This window comes from Rhamphochromis longiceps, linkage group LG3, assembly GCF_057381845.1.
Source record: "Rhamphochromis longiceps isolate RC_006_pf linkage group LG3, R_longiceps_female_GT1.1, whole genome shotgun sequence".
NCBI lineage: Eukaryota > Metazoa > Chordata > Actinopteri > Cichliformes > Cichlidae > Rhamphochromis > Rhamphochromis longiceps.
Window position 1 is genome coordinate 68,728,335 of NC_140559.1, and position 19,986 is coordinate 68,748,320.

The following is a 19,986-nucleotide window of genomic DNA, read 5'->3' on the forward strand; positions in this document are numbered from 1 at the left end:
TCAGGAACGGTGTCGACACAGTGAAGTCAGCTGTTTGGGAATTTGTCTGATTATCAGTTTGGGGGGGTCGGTGTTAAATAACAAAGGCGGTGTAGGATGGAGAGAGGAGGAGGGAGGGAGCAGTGATGATATGAAGTCAGAATACACATGTGGCAGACATAAGGGGGTCAGACAGGAGCAGCATCAGTCTCTGCTCTGTTTTGTTAATAACGTAGAAAAATAGTTTTGTACAATCAAGCTACATCGACGGACGCTTTACCTCACGTACCCTAAAATGAAAAAGTAGTGACAGTAAGACGGAGGCTGCACATGACACCATGACTGAGTTCACAGCTGTTGCTTTGATTCTAACGTTTAAGACTTTTGGCATCGACTCCGTTTTAATAAATGAGTGCTGGGAGGCGTCGTTTGACTTCAGGAGCTCCTGCAATGCTCCTGCGATGCTCCTGCGATGCTCCTGCGATGCTCCTGCGATGCTCTTACTCTGCGGGAGAAAACCAAAAACCAAAAGTAGCAAACATGGAGCGATATGACTCGTTTAGATTTTGGGAAACGTGCATCGACAGGTACAGTGTCCTTTTCCCCGCGTCTTTAAAAATAATTCATGCATAGATCCCCCACTGAGAAAACCCTTTTATATACTTTCTCCTTTGTACACATTTTATATAGAACTATATATAATATCATTTCTCTATATCTATATTTTCAGAAAAATTCTTTCCACACAATAAAAAACAACAATTAAACAAATGCTTCAAACAAAACAACAAAAAGAGAGAAGATGGAAGAAAGAAAATCACGACTGAGGCCAGTTTGGCACTTTGTCATGAGAACATGACAGAACTCTGTTAGTTGACGGTAAATAGCGATACTCTATTTTTCTTTGGTTTTTCTTCTCCCTCGATGAGAAATGAAACACAGCAGTACTTACTTGGCACCTAAAAATGCTGGTCGAATGAAAGATATCAGTGTTTTCATAGTTATATGTTTAGTGTACGCCTCCCGCCTCCAGACTGCTCAGCAGATCGGGAATTTTTAGAGAAGAGCAGGAGGGAGGCGTGTCAAATGAGAGGAAGAGAGCAGTAATAAAACACGGATGTAGAAAAGAGAAGCATAATGTGCACATAACACACAGGAGATGGAAAAAGAGATGACGCCAACGTAAAAAAGAGAAAACAGCGAGGAGCGAGAGAGCATTCGTCCCTTTGACAAATGTTGGAGGTCTTGAGCCTGGAAACAGCAGACCGTCTTTGAAAACAGTATCTTTGAAAGATCTGAGTCACCCACCCCAAACTGCTCATCTGCTGCTGGACACTTCAGTTGCACCTCCACATGCCACCAGTGGAGGGAGCTGCCAAGTTTCACAGCACATGACGCAGCAGGTGTAGTTGCTTTTGGAGAAAGAAGCGAATAAGAGGACAGAACGAAGGCCCACGTCTAGAGGCCTCCCTTCCAGAGCGGTAGCAGAGCCAGTGTTCCTGGTCCCTAGGTGGCGCTGTGTCGGGCCTGTCCCTACTATACCCTGGTGGTGGAGTGGGGGTGGGGCAGGGTGTTGTTGTGGCCGGTGGAGGGGAATGTGTTGAAGGCGTGAAGAGGCTGCATGCTGGTGATGGTGCTGGGGATCACGGTGATGGTGTATGGCGTCATCAGCGGCACGTTGTCGGGGGCGCGGCGCAGCGCCAGGGTGTAGTCGGGAGGGCAGGCGGGCCGCAGGATGTCGTGGGGTCGCAGGGGCTCCATGTCGTGGTGAGCGTCGTGCTCCCAGTCCTTCATCTGCAGGGACATGATCTCCTCCTCCTGGCTGTGAGCCAGGTCGTTGGCGGGGCCGCCCCGCTGAGGGGACAGCCGGTGCCGGCGCATCTCGTGCCGCTTGTCACGCTTGTAGTAAAGGGCGGCGAAGGCCAGGATGTTGAGGAAGAAGAGCGACGCTCCAACTGCAACTGTCACGCTCAGTTCGGTGGAGTAGTCGCGGGTGTCTCCGGGAAAGAGGTCCTGGGGCGGGCGCTCTGAGCCCTCAGGCTCAGGATCTGATGGGAAGGTAGGGTAAGGATGACGAGTGGTTCGAGGAACGTTGTTTCTGGGCCTCATGGTGCCGGGGTCACGGCCTGCGGGGGAGCGCGTAGTGGTGGGAAAGAGCACGTCGTGCAGGCTGTGAAGATGAGGGACTAATTCCAGCCAAAAGGCCACTTTGTTAGCTCTGTAGTTGTGTCTGACACGAGGTTTCAAACCGATGTGAAGGTACTGCTTGTCCTTCCAGTTGAACTTGGTCCAGATGACCTCCTCGAAGCGGTTGGGCTTGGTATGAATGAACTTGGTGTCCTGAGGGACGGGCAGGTTGGGGTCCCTGGTGGAGCATAAAGGTTAAACGTTTCAGTTCAAAGTTATATTCAGTCTCCATTATAAGTAACATGTGGCATCAATACACTGAATACAGACAGGAGGCCCATTCTCTGTGCAACCTTTAAACTATCTAAGACCAACCGGCTGCTCTGGGATCTGGATGCTTTTGGTGAACCAGTATGTTCAATTCTTCAAAGCCACACGGGAATTAAACTAGCAACCTAGATTCAAGTATTCAAGATGACTAGAAGGCTATCAGTGAACATACAGTAACGTGTACAGTTTACACTACTGTGACATGAGGCCTACCCAGTCTTTGCGAAGTTAGTCCAGTAAGTCATGACCACAGCGCTCAGCATCACATCGTTCTTGGAGAAGTTGCACGGGAACAGGTCCGTGGCACCGATCATCGGTACGCCGAACACGTAAGGTATCTCGTCTCCGTGCGCGGCGTCGGCACTCGGGCCGCGTCTCGGTCTGGCAGTGGTGGTAGAACGTGTAAAAGTAAACTGGCGACTGAAACTCAGCATGGAGTTTGGCAGTGGCCACAGCTGGTGCCACCCACTGGTGGTCCGTAAACAGGAAGTGAGTGAGAAATCTAGAGAGGAAAAAAAAGTCTTTCAGATAACAGAAGGAGTGACAGGCAGCAGAGAGGAAGCATGACTGCATTATCCAAACATGTCTGTACTGTGACTGTGGTCCGGCTGTGAGGGGTTCGCAGGCCGATCTGTCAGAAACACCGACACTGAGATTGGGAGCCGACTACCTGGGGGATGATAGCATTACTGCCCACAGAGCCTCAAAGGTTAAGGCGCAGACACGCCGTGATGTGGATGAGTGGCTCTCTTTAGCACGCTTGTCTTGTTTGATGCACTTCACTGGGCTCACATGTTACTGATTCCATTCTTTACTCGCATGTTTTAAACGCTTAAAGCACTTTCACAGCTTTTTATATTCTTTTGAAAATTCATGTGAACTCAAGCTGTCAGAATTGTAATGTAAGCTTTGATAATTGTCCACATTTGTCATTTTGACGATTATCTGTTTATTTTAATGAATACAGCAAACAGAAAAAAACGAACAAATCAACAAACGCGGCTCCTAATGAGACAAAACCTGATGATGCTGCAAAATGCAGTTAAGTGAGAGGAGGCTGTAAAATGGAATAACTGAAAAAGTGGCAGTGTACAGAGGTGGCGTCCTCACCCTCTGGGTAGCCGTAGAGGTTGTCAACAAAGCTGGAGATGGTGTAGTCGAACGCCGCAGCTGAGATGCCGTCGTTGTCCTCACTGTCGTCCACAAACTTCAGCCCCTCTCCCTGGTTCACTCCTATCAGGATGTCATAGTTTAGGAGCTCCCCCTGGTGGAGCAAATAAGGAAGAACATGCTGAGTGCTGGAACAGAGCCTGTGTGCATCACAAGTCTACAACAGGAAGTGCAGCTGAAGCACAGCTTTGTGAATTGGCAGCATTTCATTTCCCAGTAAACAAAATAAAGATTTGCTGTTGCCATGAAATTCCTACTATAAACTGTAAATACTCCAATATATGCAGGGTTCATACACATTTTTAGGGTCAAATTCAAGCACTTTTTAAGCACATTCAAGGTCAATTTTCAAGCTTTTCCAGCACATTACCAAAAAAGAAGCATGTTTCACTTTGCATCACCTCAGTAAGACCTTGTAAAAATTTAAACAAATCATCTGAGGTCGATTTAAATGTCTTTTGTTCCCCTTTTGTTAAAAGAGCAGCACACAAAAATACAGAAAAAGGAAATGGTTGCCTTACATGCATATAGTGTACAAACTCAAAAAAACACATTCCTCTTAAAAATTAAGATGTGCAAATGTGAACAAATCAACTTGTTAGAGATCTTCATCTCCACTGTAAATAAACAACAAGCCAGAGAACAAGAAAACTGCACCAAACACCACAAACACCAACAAATTAATGTCTTCTCATCAGACATTGAAGCTTCTTTCCTGTGTGACATAAAAAATAAGAGACCGATGTTTGTTTGTTTCTTTTAACTAGTTAAGCACCCACGTTCAGTCATCCACCCATTCACGCACTGGTGATGTAGCTACAGCCACCCTGGGGCGCCACCAGGCCCTCTGACCACCACCAGTAGGCAACGGGTGAAGTGTCTTGCCGGGTGAAGTGTCTTGCCGGGTGAAGTGTCTTGCCCAAGGACACAACGACCGAGACTGTCCAAGCCGGGGCTCGATTACAAGGCGAACTCCTAACTCTTGAGCCACGATCGCCCAGTGGGGACATGGGGACATTTCAATTTCCAGCAGGAAGCTCCCCCTTTTTGTTAAACCCTTTAGATCAGGGGTCGGCAACCTGCGGCTCTTTAGTCCTTATAGTGCGGCTCCGCGTGGTTTGGGAAAATAAATTAGCTGAAGTGTATTTTATTTATGTTAGTTCTTTTTTTTTAACTTGTAGTTCTAAATTGGAAGATTATTGTGATTTTGCAATATACAAATAAAATTATATTTTGTTATTTTTTCATCGCTCAAAATAAGCGTCACACTCGCGGAAGCCGGTGTACCCGGCGAAACGCCGTGCATTTATCGAGCCTTTCAACCCCAGATAGGCCAATTATGGCTCTTTGGCTCTTTGGGTCTTAAAGGTTGCTGACCCCTGCTTTAGATGAACAGAGTTTTTTAATTAAATACATAATCTTTAATAAATGTTCTCTTTTATAAAAAGTAGGATAATTAAAAAAACTTTTATTATACCTCTATTGCGTAGAAAAAAAACTGTCTTGTTTTCTGTCGTCTGTTATATAATATTAGGGATGTTTGTGACAATTAATTTCTTAATCGGCTGGACTAACCAATAGTCCACAACCAGGAAACACTGAAATTTTAAGTTAAGTTTGAAAACAGTTTAAAAAAAAAAACCCCATTCCAAAATGTCTTGTGACAATCTCATTGGCTTAGGGAGTGATGATGTCATAGATCTTAAGAATCTTAAGTCCTTTGATGTTTTTCCTTAAGTAGGGGTGAGAAACAGCAAGTTTTAGTTCGTTTCAGCAGCATCTGTGTTTGCAGCCTACAAAACGTTCACCACAAGCTCTTCAAAGTCATCGTATAGAAACTCCAACATGTTTCCAAGAAAAAAACAACCAATTCAAAAAGATTACGCCGCCTCTCCTTCCTGGCGTGGCCAGCCAATTTCCCCAAATGGCTCCTCATCCTTCCAAAGGGCGTTAGAGGAGAGTAGGAAGGAAAACTACCTTCTCCAGAAAAAAATGCAACAAATTGAAGAAGAGAAACTTCAACTGGAGGACAAGTGTAGACGAATGGAAGCCCAAAATAAAGAGCTGGAAGAAAGACAACAGTGCCAGCCGGACATAAAAATTATTAATGAGGGCTGGGGAATCAAGTTTGCTCAGAGCCGAGAGCAGATTGTGCACCTCATTAAAGAAAACAGGCAAAAGAGTGCAGAACTAAAAGAAATGACCAACCAGCTCCAAGACAAGAAAACGATGACTGATAAGATACAACGGGATCTCCAATACATGGACCGAAAAAATCGGCTCCTCCAAAGACAGCTCCATGAAGCTGTGGAAGAAAAGAAAGAATTCCTCCAACAGAAGGAAGAGCAGGACAAAAAGCAACGAGACATGCAGCACGAACTGAAGAGCATGCAGGAAAAATACCGCATGCTGAAAGAAAGCCTGGATGAAACACTGCGCCAAAATAAAGACCTTCTTCAACAGAAAGAGCAACAGCAGGAAAGACTGAAAGAAGGAAAACGTGTCGTCCAGGACTTTGAGTCTAAAAATCTAAAACTGCAAGAGTTTTGTAATCAGCTGGAGGACAAAGCAACTAAAGTGGAAGAAGAAAAAGACAAACTGGAGAAACGCTGCTCACAGATGCAGAGAAGGATCGATCAGATAGCGAGAAACAACTCCGAGCTCGTTAAGGGGATTTTGGTGGAATTCAATAACTTGAAGCGTGAACACACTCAAATGCAGGCGCAAAAACAACAAGAAGACAAAATACATGAAGACCTGCAGCTCACGCTCCAAGAAATCCAGAAAAGAAACGAGCAGTTAGAAGACAAGCACAAAGAGGTCCAACAGAGAAATGCAGACATGCACAAGGACAAGCTGATACAGGAGGCAACATCCAAACAACTCAAAGACAAGCTTGAAGAACAACAAGCAACATTGGAAGAGGTGGAACAAAGATGTGAGAAACTTGAAGAACAAAACGCAGAAACCATCGATGAGCTGAGAAATCTCATCCTGGAGAAAAAAGCGCTCGTGGAAAAGTGCATGAAAAAAAAGAGAAAATGGTTCCACTTGTTCCGGAGGAGAGACGCTACTGCTTCCTCACCTGATGTAGCCTCGTCTTGCTCCACCTCTGTTAACCCCCCCAACCAGTCCCGGCCGTTGACTGTCCCCTCCTGAGCCTGGTTCTGCCGGAGGTTCCTGCCCGTTTAAAGGCAGTTTTTCCTCCCCACTGTCGCCAAGTGCTTGCTCAGAGGGGATTGTTGGGGTTTCTCTCCTCTGCCTTGTTTCTTCATTTACTTGTTTAACTTTTTTCAACTTATCTAAATAATAAACCAATTAAATTTATCCTTTGAGTATTTTTCATCTCATCTTTACAGAATCTTTCCAAAACATTTTCAAACATTCAGATCTGTCTTTTATTTTCTTCTTGAAGCCTCATAAATGGTGAACTAAAAACCCGGAACATGGTTTGAAACATAGTTTCAGCTGAAACTGGCATAACATGCTGTGTGTGTGTGTGTGTGTGTGTGTGTGTGTGTGTGTGTGTGTGTGTGTGTGTGTGTGTCAGGATATCACTAGTTAGGTCATCATGTTTAGACTCATTCACTCCAAAATTATTTAGGCCAAATCTTTAAAACAGTGTCATTTCATACACATTTTCAATTCACTTCAATCGCACAAATGCAGAAATAATTATTTGCAGTATCTTATTTATTATGAGAATGTCATGCCTGATCATTTGTACCTACACCACCAAAAATGGGGGCAAAAGGGAGGAGATCATGTTTAATCGGTTATAAGAAAAGGTCAGAAATATAAGTGCCGACATGAGCAGTGTCCACAGAAACCTCTGACTCTCAGCTCAAAGCTCATATAAACCATTTCTACAACCAGCAAACAAACAAAGACACCAAACAGTTAAAAGAGCAGTGACGTCACCACGAATCTGTGGTCAGGTAATATCCATGTTTTGATTGATGATTTTCTGGAGTTAAATGTGAACCGAAGCATATTTTGGGTGTTATATGCTATTAAATACTTTTTAATTTATTTAAAAGTATTTAATAGCATATAACACCCAAAACATGCTGGGTGTGGAAATAAAAAAATCAGAATTTCCTCTGTTTGAGTCACAGTAACTTTGACATAGTAACATTTGCAGTAAGTCCTAAATGTTCACCTTTAAAATCCCTCCCTCTGTTCATTTTGCCCACATCATGTTTCAGTGGTTGGCCTCAGGTTCTTCAGCTTCCTGACAGTCTGAAGTCAGCTGACAGAGTTTCACCTGCTAAATACACAGAAAATCTTGTTAAAGCCGCACAGTTTGCCCAACAGTAATATTCCCATTAAGCCCTTTCTAAACACTTTATAACAATGTGTCATCACTAAATTATAAACTTCTTCTCCAGATCTGCACGACTGCACTTAGTCACAGACTTTATTTAATTGTCCTGCGGCTGCTATCATATATTTTACCAAACAGTTCTTCTCACACAGTCACAGATATATTTCTCTCAATGCAAACTTCACTCATGTCTCAGACAGGAAACTTGAGTTTTTCTTTTTTTTCTGTCCCCACTCATTCAACTAATTTGCATATTGAGTCACATCTCGAGAAGTTGCCCTGACAACAGAAATGCATATTCAAAACATTGCTGCATAATTCAATTATTATTCTTTTATTTTTATTTCTACAGTCGTCACTTCTTTTGCTCAATCAGCTGGAAACCACTTCTAATTCACTATTTTAAACCTGCTTTAAGCTTCTAATCACTGGTTGGTCCTCCCAGTCTCTTTTTCCTTGTCACAAAAGTCGCTCTATTGTCCTGCAACTTCCTGAGTTATTCCTCAGCTTCAGCCTTTAAGTGTGTTAAATCTACACCATTCAGCATTTATGTCATGTATTCACATTCATGAGTGTAAGCATGTCTTCATTGCGTGTATGTTGTGTGTTCATATTAATATTGAGTGTAAGCTGGTCTTCGTTGCCTCGATGTGTTTTTATAATCAGATTTAATTCCTGCATCTTTGCGCTGAACTGTGGATTCAAACTGTCTCACTTCTGATTCTCTCCAAAAACAATTTCACATGTGACAATTTCTACATGTGTGTTTTCTATTTTTCTATTCATTTATGTATTATTAGTTTATTTATTTCTTTATCTCTCTCTCTCTCTTACTTTTTTTATTTACCTTTCTGTTGCGATGCTCTGGATGTTTCTAAACCCCACAAATGCAGTCTCACTGTTCAACCCAATTTTCCTATGCTGGCATCCTGGCAGCTGCACGCTTGACTTTTCTCAGTTCATGGGCAGTTATTTTGCGCCTTGGTTTTTCCACACGCTTCTTGCGACCCTGTTGACTATTTTGAATGAAACGCTTGATTGTTCGATGATCACGCTTCAGAAGCTTTGCAATTTTGAGACTGCTGCATCCCTCTGCAAGATATCTCACTATTTTTGACTTTTCTGAGCCTGTCAAGTCCTTCTTTTGACCCATTTTGCCAAAGGAAAGGACGTTGCCTAATAATTATGCACACCTGATATAGGGTGTTGATGTCATTAGACCACACCCCTTCTCATTACAGAGATGCACATCACCTAATATGCTTAATTGGTAGTAGGCTTTCGAGCCTATACAGCTTGGAGTAAGACAACATGCATGAAGAGGATGATGTGGACAAAATACTCATTTGCCTAATAATTCTGCTCTCCCTGTAGACTTTTGTCTTATCGCCTTAACCTCCATGGTCTCAAATTCTTTCAGGATATAATTTCTTTTAACCGGATTAGGGCAAATTTCATTTATCAAAATATTCCTGATCACTTTGTTTGTAAACCTGCTGTCACCAAATTCAACTCCAGCTATGCAGAGCTGCCTCAGTCCAGGAGAAATTTTAGAGTGCACAATATCTTCTTTTATCATTGATCTCAAAGGGACTGGGATGGCTTTCACTGGGGATTTATATCTCTTAGCAGTACATCTTACATCAAATTTCTCACAAAACGTCTCATGTTTTAGTAAGACCCCATTATCATCCATAAAATGAGCTACAGCCCAAATCCCTTTAGATCTCCATTCATCCACGTACACAGATTTCCTACACAAACGGATATACCTGTTGTTCCATATAGGGGTGTTGTGAGGAGTAAAGCTATGTTTATAGATTAATTTCCAGTAGAGACGGACCTGCTGATGGAAAGCTGAGAGTTTAACAGGTAACGAACTGCAATCAAAGTCACAACGTAACAAAAAGTCTATTCCACCCATTTTGCCAAAAATCACATTGGGAATAATGTTCCAAAAGGAATTTTTGTTCCTAATGAAAGATCTTAACCATTTCAATTTTAGTACACCATTCATAACATCAAAGTCAGTGGCATTAGCCCCACCCTCTTCATAATTCTTAATCACATCATTTTTCTTTATATAATGACATTTGTTCCTCCATATGAACCTAAAATTAAGAGTATTTATAGATTTAATTAGTTTTGGAGGTATGGGCAGAGAAAAGGCTGGATAGATGAGTCTGGACAGACTGTCCATGTTGGTTAGCAAGATTCTCCCAAACAGAGTTATGTCCCTTTGCAGCCACATGTTTAAAATTGACTTACACTTTTCTATATTGGTACAGATATTCTTATTTTCTGTTGATGTCTTATCCTTGCAAATTACAATGCCCAGATACTTCACCTCTTTTTTGATCTGCATATTATTTATTGCTTGCAGGGGACACTCATGCAGAGCTAGAATTTTGCATTTATTAATATTCAGCTGTAGGCCAGAAGCTTTGGAGAAATGGTTGATCGCCTGCAAGGCTAAAGGAATCTGGTCCTCATTTTTTAGAAACAGGGTGGTATCATCTGCCAGCTGACTGATTATTATCTGTTCACCCATCACAGTTAACCCCTTAATGTGACTGTTTTTAATCAAAATAATTCCTCTGACACAGAAGACCTACATTCCTGGTTTAATTCTTGCTGTCAAAAAATCATGGACTCTGTGGCTCCTTTAAAAACCAGGCAGCTTAAGGCTAAACCTGAGCCTTGGTTTAATGAGAGCAGTCGTGCTGTTAAGAGGGAATGTCGTCGAGCAGAACGGAGGTGGAAAAAGGATAAACTGCATGTATCATTTCAAATTCTCAAAGACTGCTGGCATCGCTACCAGAACACTGTTAAAGAGGCAAAAAGGGAATATTTTGCAAATATTATTTCTTCCAACTGTCATAACCCACGTGTGTTATTTAGGACCATTGACACTGTTCTTAATACTCCTTTGAATGTCTGTTTGGAAGTTTCTCCTGAGATTTGCAATGATTTTCTGAACTTTTTTATTGAAAAGGTTGTCACCATCAGGGCTCTTATCACAGCTCCTGACTCTGACCCCTCTGTCTCTGTCCCTTGCGCTGCTGTTTTCACTCAGTTTGAGCTTGTGACGCTCTCCTCTTTAGAGGATGTGGTTCGCCATATTAAGCCCACAGGTTCCCCACGGGATCCTGTCCCTCCACAATTCTTTAAAGAAATTTTTCCTAGTATACAACAGTATGTCCTTGACATTATTAACAGCAGTCTGTCTTCTGGTGTGGTTCCTGCAAATTTCAAACATGCAGTAGTACAGCCACTGCTTAAGAAACCTGGCCTTGATCACACAGTTTTAGCGAACTATAGGCCTATTTCCAAGCTGCCTTTAGTCTCCAAGGTTTTAGAGAAAATTGTTTTTAGTCAACTGAAAGATTTTCTAGATGAAAATGGAATCTTTGAGGTTTTTCGGTCAGGTTTTAAAACCCTTCACAGCACAGAATCTGCATTACTAAGGGTTTTTAATGACATCCTTCTGGCATGTGATTCTGGTAACCATGTTGTTCTTGTCTTGCTTGACCTAACTGCTGCCTTTGACACAGTAGACCACAATATTTTAATTTCTCGATTACATGATGTAGTGGGTATTGGTGGCACTGCACTCAATTGGTTTAGGTCTTATTTGTCAGATAGAACTTTCTCTGTCAGCCTTCTCGGTTACGAATCGTCTTCTGCTCCTCTGTCATGTGGTGTCCCACAGGGCTCAATTTTAGGGCCACTGCTCTTTTCTCTGTATCTACTGCCTCTGGGTTCTATCCTTAGAAGGCATGGGATCTCATTTCACTGTTATGCCGATGACTGCCAAATTTATTTGACACTAAAACGCAAGGATGCCATCTCCATAAAACCTCTCTTGACATGTCTAGATGACATTAAAGCTTGGTTGGCTCGAAACTTTTTAAATTTTAATAAAAAGAAAACAGAAGTGTTGGTGTTTGGACCCAGTGGTCCCTGTGAGTCCTCCTCTGTTGTTTTAGGATCCCTGGAAGTCTATTTTAAATCTGTTGTTACTGACCTTGGTTTTAAGTTGGACAGTGATTTTAAATTGGACAACCAAATCAGAGCAGTGGTGAAGTCCAGTTTTTATCATTTAAGGCGACTGGCAAGACTAAAATCTTTTCTTTCGAGGCAGCACCTTGAAACAGTGATCCATGCTTTTATTTCTTCCCGCCTGGACTACTGTAACTCACTTTATGTGGGGGTCAGTCAGTCATTGCTCTCACGTCTGCAGCTGGTTCAAAATGCGGCTGCACGACTCCTAACAGGAACTCGAAAAAGAGAGCATATAACCCCCGTGCTGGCCTCTCTGCACTGGCTGCCTGTGTCTTTTAGAGTTAATTTTAAAATTCTTATGTTTGTTTTTAAATGTCTACACAGTCTTGCCCCGCCTTACCTCTCTGAGCTTCTTCATCCCCACATACCCTGTCGGTCTCTCGGGTCAGCTGACCAGCTGCTCCTGGAGGTACCGAGATCCAGGAGGAAGCTCAGAGGGGACAGGGCCTTCTCTATTGTGGCTCCAAAATTATGGAATAATTTGCCCATGCATGTTAGAGAGGCCCCTTCACTGTCCACTTTTAAATCACGTCTTAAAACCCACTTTTATTCCTTGGCTTTTAACCTCAGTGAGACTTAGTTTCTTTTTTAATGCAGTAGTTATTTAATTAATGATTTCACTCTTCTTTTATTTGTTTTTTATTTATATCTCATGTAATTTTATTTTACAGTTCCAATGTACAGCACTTTGTGTCAGCTGTGGTTGTTTTAAAGTGCTTTATAAATAAAGTTGATGATGATGATGATGAAAATAGACAACAGCTCAGCAACCATGATGAACAGAAGTGGTGAGCTGCTACATCCCTGCCTTATCCCTCTATTAACCTCAAACCTTGAACATGTACCATGTTCTAGCAAAACAGAGCTGTTAATGTCATTATATAGCATCTCTATAACATTGATAAATTCCTCTCCAAAACCAAAAGACTGCAGAGTTTTTAATATGAACGTATGTTCAACTGAGTCAAATGCTTTGTAAAAATCCAAGAACAGGATGTACCCTCTCTCTTGGATTAATTCACTGTATTCAAGGAGATCCAAAACCAGCCTAATATTGTTATGAATTAGTCTTCCTTTCAAAAAACCTGATTGTGTTTCACTGATAATGTTTGAGATGCCTTTCTTTAGCCTCTCAGCTACAGCTCCAGACAGGATCTTATAGTCAGTGTTTAGTAAGGTGATGGGTCTTAAATTGTCTAAAATTCTTTTATCCTTACCCGATTTAGGGATCAGGGTTATCAGCCCTTGTTTCGTGCTCGGCATCACTTCTTTTTTCTCTATCGATTCCTTTAATGCATCAAACAATAAAGTTCTTAGGTCCTTCCAGAAGAATTGATAAAAATTAGTAGTGAGTCCATCTGTCCCTGGGGACTTGTTTAATGCCATTTTCATGACCACCAAATCCAGTTCCTCAATTTTAAGCTCTGAATCACACAGATCTTTGAACGGCTTGTCAATACATGGGATGAGATTATGAATCTTATCAAAGAAACTATCAGAATCAGCTGCTGAATATTCTGAGGAGTACAATTTGGAATAAAAAGTGAAGACTTCTTTTCCAATCTTTCTGAAATCTTTACATTCAGTCCCATTTATCAACAAGCTTGAGATTAGATTTCTCTGCTGTCTGCACTTTTCCAGCTTACTAAAATATGATGAGTTCTTTTCACCTGCCTCAATCCACTTGGCTCTCGATCTTATAAAGGCACCCTGGGCTTTCTCTAGGTAAAGATCGTCTAATTTAGTTTGTAACTCCATCAATTTATTCTTTTCTTGCACGTTTAGTTTTTCTTTACTACAGCACTGAGTTATTTCACGAAGTAAATTACTTTCATATTCCCGTTTTTCCCTGTTCAGTTCTTTGCAGAATTTTATAGTGAATTCTCTGATTTTGAATTTAATAAGTTCCCATTTCTGTATATTACCCACTACTGAGTCATCATTTTTTATATCTGTAATTTTATGTCTAATTTTATCACAATACTTGTCCTTATTTAAAAGGCTGGCATTAAATTTCCAATATCCCCTGCTACTACGTTTCATCCTTGTTGGTTCTAAGACAAGATCAATGAAACAGTGATCAGATAGGGGTGCTTTGGAGATTTTAGATGGTGAAGTACACCTCAAAATGTCATCGCTCACTAACCAATAATCAATTCTTGACCTGCTTTCTCCATTAGGTTTAAACCATGAATAATTCTTAACTCCAGGATTCAAACTTCTCCAAATGTCTGTAAAATTATTATCACTAGAAAAGTTCTCAATAATGTTATTCTGTTGCCTCCTTCCTAAGCGAGGAGGCCATCTGTCCATCCATTCATCTGAGGTCATGTTCCAGTCTCCTCCTACTAGGATGTAATCTGTGGGGTACATAACTTTAAACTCTGAAATAACATTTGTTAGATTTTCCAATAGACGTTTATTTTGACCTTCGTTATTATGTCCATAAAGATTTGTAACAATTAGAAATATACCTTCGCTCTTCAAGCTGCAGTTGACCAATGACCCTCACTATCAGCTTTATATGTTATAATCTCCCCTGGGAACTTATTAAAACAAATCGCCACACCTCCAGATCTGTTAGATCCACGACTGAAAAGAATCTTGTCTCCCCACTGATTAGCCCAAAAGGTAACATCGGCATCCACAGAGTGAGTCTCTTGTAAAAACAGACAGTGACATTTTTGCCCCTTGCAAAATAAAAAAAGTGCCTTTCTCTTAACAATTTCCTTCAAACCCCGAACGTTTAATGAACCAAAAGAAATTTTTGAGTGAACCATAATAAGAGTATGCTAAGAAAATAACTTTTTTTTTAAAAAAGAAAAGAAAAATATATAAACATGAGTTTAAATTGTAACACTTGTCACCAACTCAGTGACTAATAACCTTTAACTTTAAGTAGAACTCTTTTGTCCCATTAATAATATTCCACTGTATACAGTCTTACATCAAGTCTTTCATTCAACGTCGATGATCCTCCGTCCTTCGATGTATCCATGAGGACCCCGGAAAAAGGCCCGTTTCCCAGCCCGTCTGGCTTGTTCAATTTGCGGCCACAGCCGCCTCCTCTCTTCCCAGTCCTCCCGCGGCAGTACCTCAGCGAAGTGGAAACCCCCGTTCTTACAGACAGCCGAATCTTTGGTGCGACGCCAAATCTCCTCTTTCACGTGTCTCAGAGCAAACAGAATGATGATATGTCGGACCTTGTTCTCAATCTTCTTCCCAACTCTATGCACCACATCCACAGATTCTTCAAGCTTTGATATCATATCAGGTGCGATCTTGCCAAGAATTACAATAACCAGCGATCTGACACCTTCATCTCTTTTCTCTTCTAATCCTTTAATCCGGAGGCACCACCTCATTTTGTACCTTTCTTGCTGTCACACTCTCTCCTTGAGATCGTAGTTATCTTTGGTCAACTGCTCGTTTCGTCTCTCCAACTCTTTAACCTTTTGTTTACATTCTTTCACCTCCGAGTTGAACTGAACCGCTTTGGCTAGGCTGGCTAGCATCGTACTAGCTTGCTTGCATTGCACACTCAGGTCAGCTAGCTGCTCGTCCACTCTTTTTTCAAGGTTTTTTCTACGTAGTCATGATCCGTTCCTTCTCTGCTGTCTTCCTTTCCATCACATGGCGATGTTGTTTCTTGTTTTTTGAGGTCGAGTTTGAATTTAGCAGGTTTAACTATACTTGGGGCAGTCATTTTACTACTTTCGAGTGGAAACAATAACGAACACAAAGTAAATTCTGGGACAAGTTCAACGAGCTCCTAATTCGTGCGACTGCTCAACTCGCCATCTTGCGCCACCGTCTCACTACTAGATGAACTTGTGACACACATCTGCAGCAGAGGCTGAGTGGCTGCTCTCACACCTGGAGCATCCAAATCGACCCACAAACACGCTGAAAGATGCAATGCCATCAATGTGGATTGTCAAGACTGAGAGACCTCTTCCCTCTGACCCCTCCCCAAACCCTCAAACCCTCCTACCCACCTCGACATACAAACTCTGTGTGGCTTCACGTGTTCTGTTGATGTTTACATGATCGAAATAACTTGAACACAAACACAAACAAACAAAGAGGAAGACCGCACCGGAAGGAAACAACTACAAGTCCCAGCATCCTCTGTGTTTAGGGAGCAGCAGTGAAAGTGAAAGCAGGAGGAGGAAGGTGGAGGTGAGGCAGGTGAGTGTTAACATGAATATGTTTCTTCTTATGACATAAAATAATTCCACGCTGTTCGTGTCTGTGGGTGAAATGTGAGGCCGGTCGGCTCCTCTGAGCGCTGGGCCCTGTTTCAGGAAGCCGGTTTGGAAAACTCAGAGTGAAAAACGACACTCACGGTTGAGTAACCCCGAACTGTCCAACTCGGAATATTCGGTTTCAGAAAGGCTGATAACAATTAGTTCAGTCAACGCGGAGTTGCTTCAACCCCAAGTGAAGCGCGCGCACGAGGATACATAAAGCCCTGATAAACGGAGCACAGATTAAGCGAGTCACCATGGAGACGGAGGGAAAGAAGGCGTGGTCAATGTATTTTACAGCGCTTGAGGCCGAAATTCTGATGGCAGCATATGCCGATAACACGCAAATTCCGCGGAAAAAAGTAACACAGCCACAGCTGCGAAAGACAGGGAGCATGCATGGCAAAACATAGCCGACAGAGTCAATGCGTGAGTGTTAATATAAACATTGATCCAGGGATTTCCACCCATTTAACACGTTATTTTATCATATGTTATTTTATTTGTTATTTTATACATTTTATTTTGTGATGTGATGTGAGCGCAGGTGCAACCCAACAGGCCCCAAACGTTCCTGGCAGCAAGTAAAAATGAAATATAAAAATATAGTCCAAACAGGTGAGGTGTAATTGTATTATGAGCCATAGTGCTTGGTCTGTTTGTCCGATGTAAATCAATTGCAGTTAGAGGCTACATTAATTTCCTTTCTGTAAGCACTTATTGAAATTATCTGAGCACATTACAAGTACATATTTGCTTACTCTGTATGCTCAAATGTGGCCCGTTATAGCCAACAGAAAAAAAGCGGAGGCCCGAAAAACAGGTGGGGGTCCTCCACCACCACCACTCACAGAGGCTGAGCAGTTGGCCCTCAGCCAAAACGGTGGGCGCCCTGTGGCCGAAGGCATCTCTGCGGGGACATCCTCTGAGTCAATAACCCCGCAAGACACAAGTGCCTACATAGGGGGTAAATCCAAAATAATACATGATGTGCATACATCCTTTCTTCACAGTCACCTTTGCAGTGCTACTCATTCATTTGATAAAGTCTTTACCATAATGGATTATTTTGTAGTGAAGTTATTTTCCTACTGATTTTGCCTTCCCTCAGTCTTGGTTGTCTTTGAGAGCATAATGACAATGAAGTGTAAGGTGCTTGGTATGTTTGTTAATTGCCATTTGGTCCCTTGTAAGTTATAAGTGACCTGTATAAACCTCATATTCTATCAGTTGATGGTGGTGGTGTACTGCATCTGGTGCAGCCTCCTGTTGAGCCAGACCAACATGCAGTTGTGAGTAATACTCCACAGATTATATGAGTTTACAGTAGAACAGCAATGTTGTTTATTTCTTTACTACAGGAAAATAATGAAGAAACATTGACAGCTGTTACAGAGGAGGAAGCAACAGAGACACTTTATGAGGTTTACATCTTTTAATACTTTGTGTACAGGAAACACAGGTGACCAATAAAGCCAGTTGAACAAAAAATCTGTTTATTCTTCTTTCAACATGTTGAGGTGATGGGTCAAAAGAAATGATTGTGACATATGGTGTCTCTGACTGCTCTTCCATCTTGTATGTCCGTGGGAGGGTCAGGATGTTCATGGTTTGGATCACTGCTGATGTTTGGTTCAGAAGGACAGTGTTCTCCTCTAATTGTGGCAATGTTGTGAAGAATCACACATGCCACAATAATGTCACATGCCCTTTCTGGGGTGACCCTGAGTCTTTGCAGGCACTGGAACCGGGCCTTAAGCATTCCGATAGTCATTTCAATTCTGGCTCTTGTCCTGCAATTAGCCAGATTATATCGCTGCTGTGGGCCCGGTTCAGGGTCAGGGTAAGGGGTAAGCAAATAGGGTAAACATGGATACCCCCTATCACCAAGCAAGTAGCCAGTGAACTCTCCTAAGACAGAAGGATACACTCCAGTTCAAATGTCCCTGAAGCAATTGGTCTTTATATATTTTAAAGTATTCTCAACTCACCATGTCCAAATTTTGTGCTCAGTGTACATTCACGGAATATTTGTGAGTCATGGACAGAGCCTGGCCACTTGGCTTCCACATTTGTGATAATGTTGGCAGCATCACATATGATCTTCACAGTGCAGAGAACACAAATTAGCATCCATTACTATGATGAAATAATTTGTTAGTTTGAAATGCTACAGGGAACTATGTACCTGTACATTAATGCTGTGGAAAGACTTCCTGTTCACATAGTCTCCTTCATTTACTGAAGGAGCAATGATTGGAATGTGAGTGCCATCTATACAGCCAATCACGCCTGGGAACCGTGAGAATAAATGTAAAATTTAAGTAGTAGTCCAAGTATCACCACATCATGAATTAAGTTTTGTTCATCCTGATACCTGCAATTTTGTGGCATCCCTCTTTGATAAATCTTGTGGGTCTATGACCGGGGAACACCACAGACGAGTACAGGAGACGTTTCAGTGCAACTGTAACATTCCTGACTGCCCGACAGACGGTAGCCTTGGAAACGTGCTCAGCGTCACCAATATTATACAGAAAGCTCCCGTTTGCAAGAAACCGAAGTGCAATACAAATAATATGCAATGAACTGAGAGGATGTCCGCGATGTGTCACATGCGTAATATATGGCCTGAGGATGTTATCCAAATAAATTATAGATTGTGCTGAGAAACGGTAACGTTCGCACAGAAAATCATCAGGAAATGATAAAATGTCCAAACGCGCTCTGATCACTCTCTCCCGGCAGAGAGCTCTGCGGATAATTTGGGCTTCACGATCTACTGGCTCTTCAAGGAAGGGACACGCCATGTCCGACACTTCCTACTGTCAGGTTTCCGACAAAGGGGCGGAGACAGTCAGGGTTAGTTGTAGTAAACCTGCTAGGGGGCAGGTTAGCTTCACGGCGTGTGTCGTCATAGTGACTCACTCAGGCTTCAGCTGAACTCGCTTTGTGAAACCGAAAACCCAGAGTTTTCGTTAACTCAGGGTATACTTACTCAGTTTTTCCACTAAACCGGCTTCCTGAAACAGGGCCCTGGTTTCCTGTAAGTAGAGAGGAAGTGAGTTTAGCTGAGCCTCCGTTTAGTGTGAGAGAGCAGGAGGAGAGTGAGAGCTGTGCTGAGGCAGGGTGAGTGTTAACACTGCTCTGACATTACTGTGTCTCTGTGGCGGGAACAACAGGCTCCGTCAGTGGAGGCAAAAATAATCAGACTTTGGTTTTTCAAAGGAAACAACTTTATGTCGGAAGTTCCCGCACGCTCATTGGATAACGATGTGTCAATCTCGAGCTATTAGCCAATGAGCGTGCGGATTCACAGAAAGACCCGCCTTTATCACGGGACTTTAAAAACTACAATGGCGACAGAAACTCCGTGAGTGGAGTTCAGGGTGACGTTATGAAACTGTGACGTTTGAGCCACTTCCCGTTGAACGTGAAACTGATGGTTTCTGGTGTTTGGGTCTGTTTTTCTGTATTTATGCAGATAAAGTGTAAACTCAGATGAATTATACCATCAAATGTTAAAGGAAAATATCAGGATGAGTGTCTGTGAGCTGAGAAGGACGTGAAGCGAGCAGTTTATCCCAGAGCTGAAGCTGCTCTGTGTGCAGAGATGAGCTCAGATTCCTGCTGTGATTGATCAACAGTCACAGAAATGTAGACTTGTAGTTATTACTGCAGTATGGTCACAGCAGATACTGATGAACATGTATTATGAGGATGGATGATCAAGTTTCT

General features: G+C 42.2%; 2 protein-coding genes and 1 pseudogene across 2 annotated transcripts in view; 2 read left to right on the forward strand and 1 right to left on the reverse strand.

Moving 5' to 3' along the window:
* Nucleotides 1–19,986, forward strand: part of LOC146676534 (carboxy-terminal kinesin 2-like) — a 296,438-nt gene that overhangs the window by 192,763 nt on the left and 83,689 nt on the right. The gene's annotated exons all lie outside the window — the stretch shown is intronic.
* Nucleotides 1,464–2,765, reverse strand: LOC146676541 (neuroligin-1-like). Its single transcript, XM_085402176.1, has 2 exons — nt 2,650–2,765; nt 1,464–2,344 (listed from the first exon to the last, which is right to left on the reverse strand). The coding sequence occupies exons 1-2, from the start codon at nt 2,748–2,750 to the stop codon at nt 1,516–1,518; spliced, it is 930 nt and encodes a 309-aa protein (XP_085258302.1). The 5' UTR covers nt 2,751–2,765; the 3' UTR covers nt 1,464–1,515.
* On the forward strand, nt 5,452–6,589 carry LOC146676542 (uncharacterized; annotated as a pseudogene).

What these genes read in the sequence shown, in the direction of transcription:
- LOC146676541 (XM_085402176.1), bottom strand. Translation starts at nt 2,750, where the DNA reads ATGATCGGTGCCACGGACCTGTTCCCGTGCAACTTCTCCAAGAACGAT. An exon ending in ACTAACTTCGCAAAGACTGG is followed by an intron (nt 2,345 to 2,649) that starts GTAGGCCTCATG and finishes ATGCTCCACCAG; the next exon opens with GGACCCCAACCTGCCCGTCC.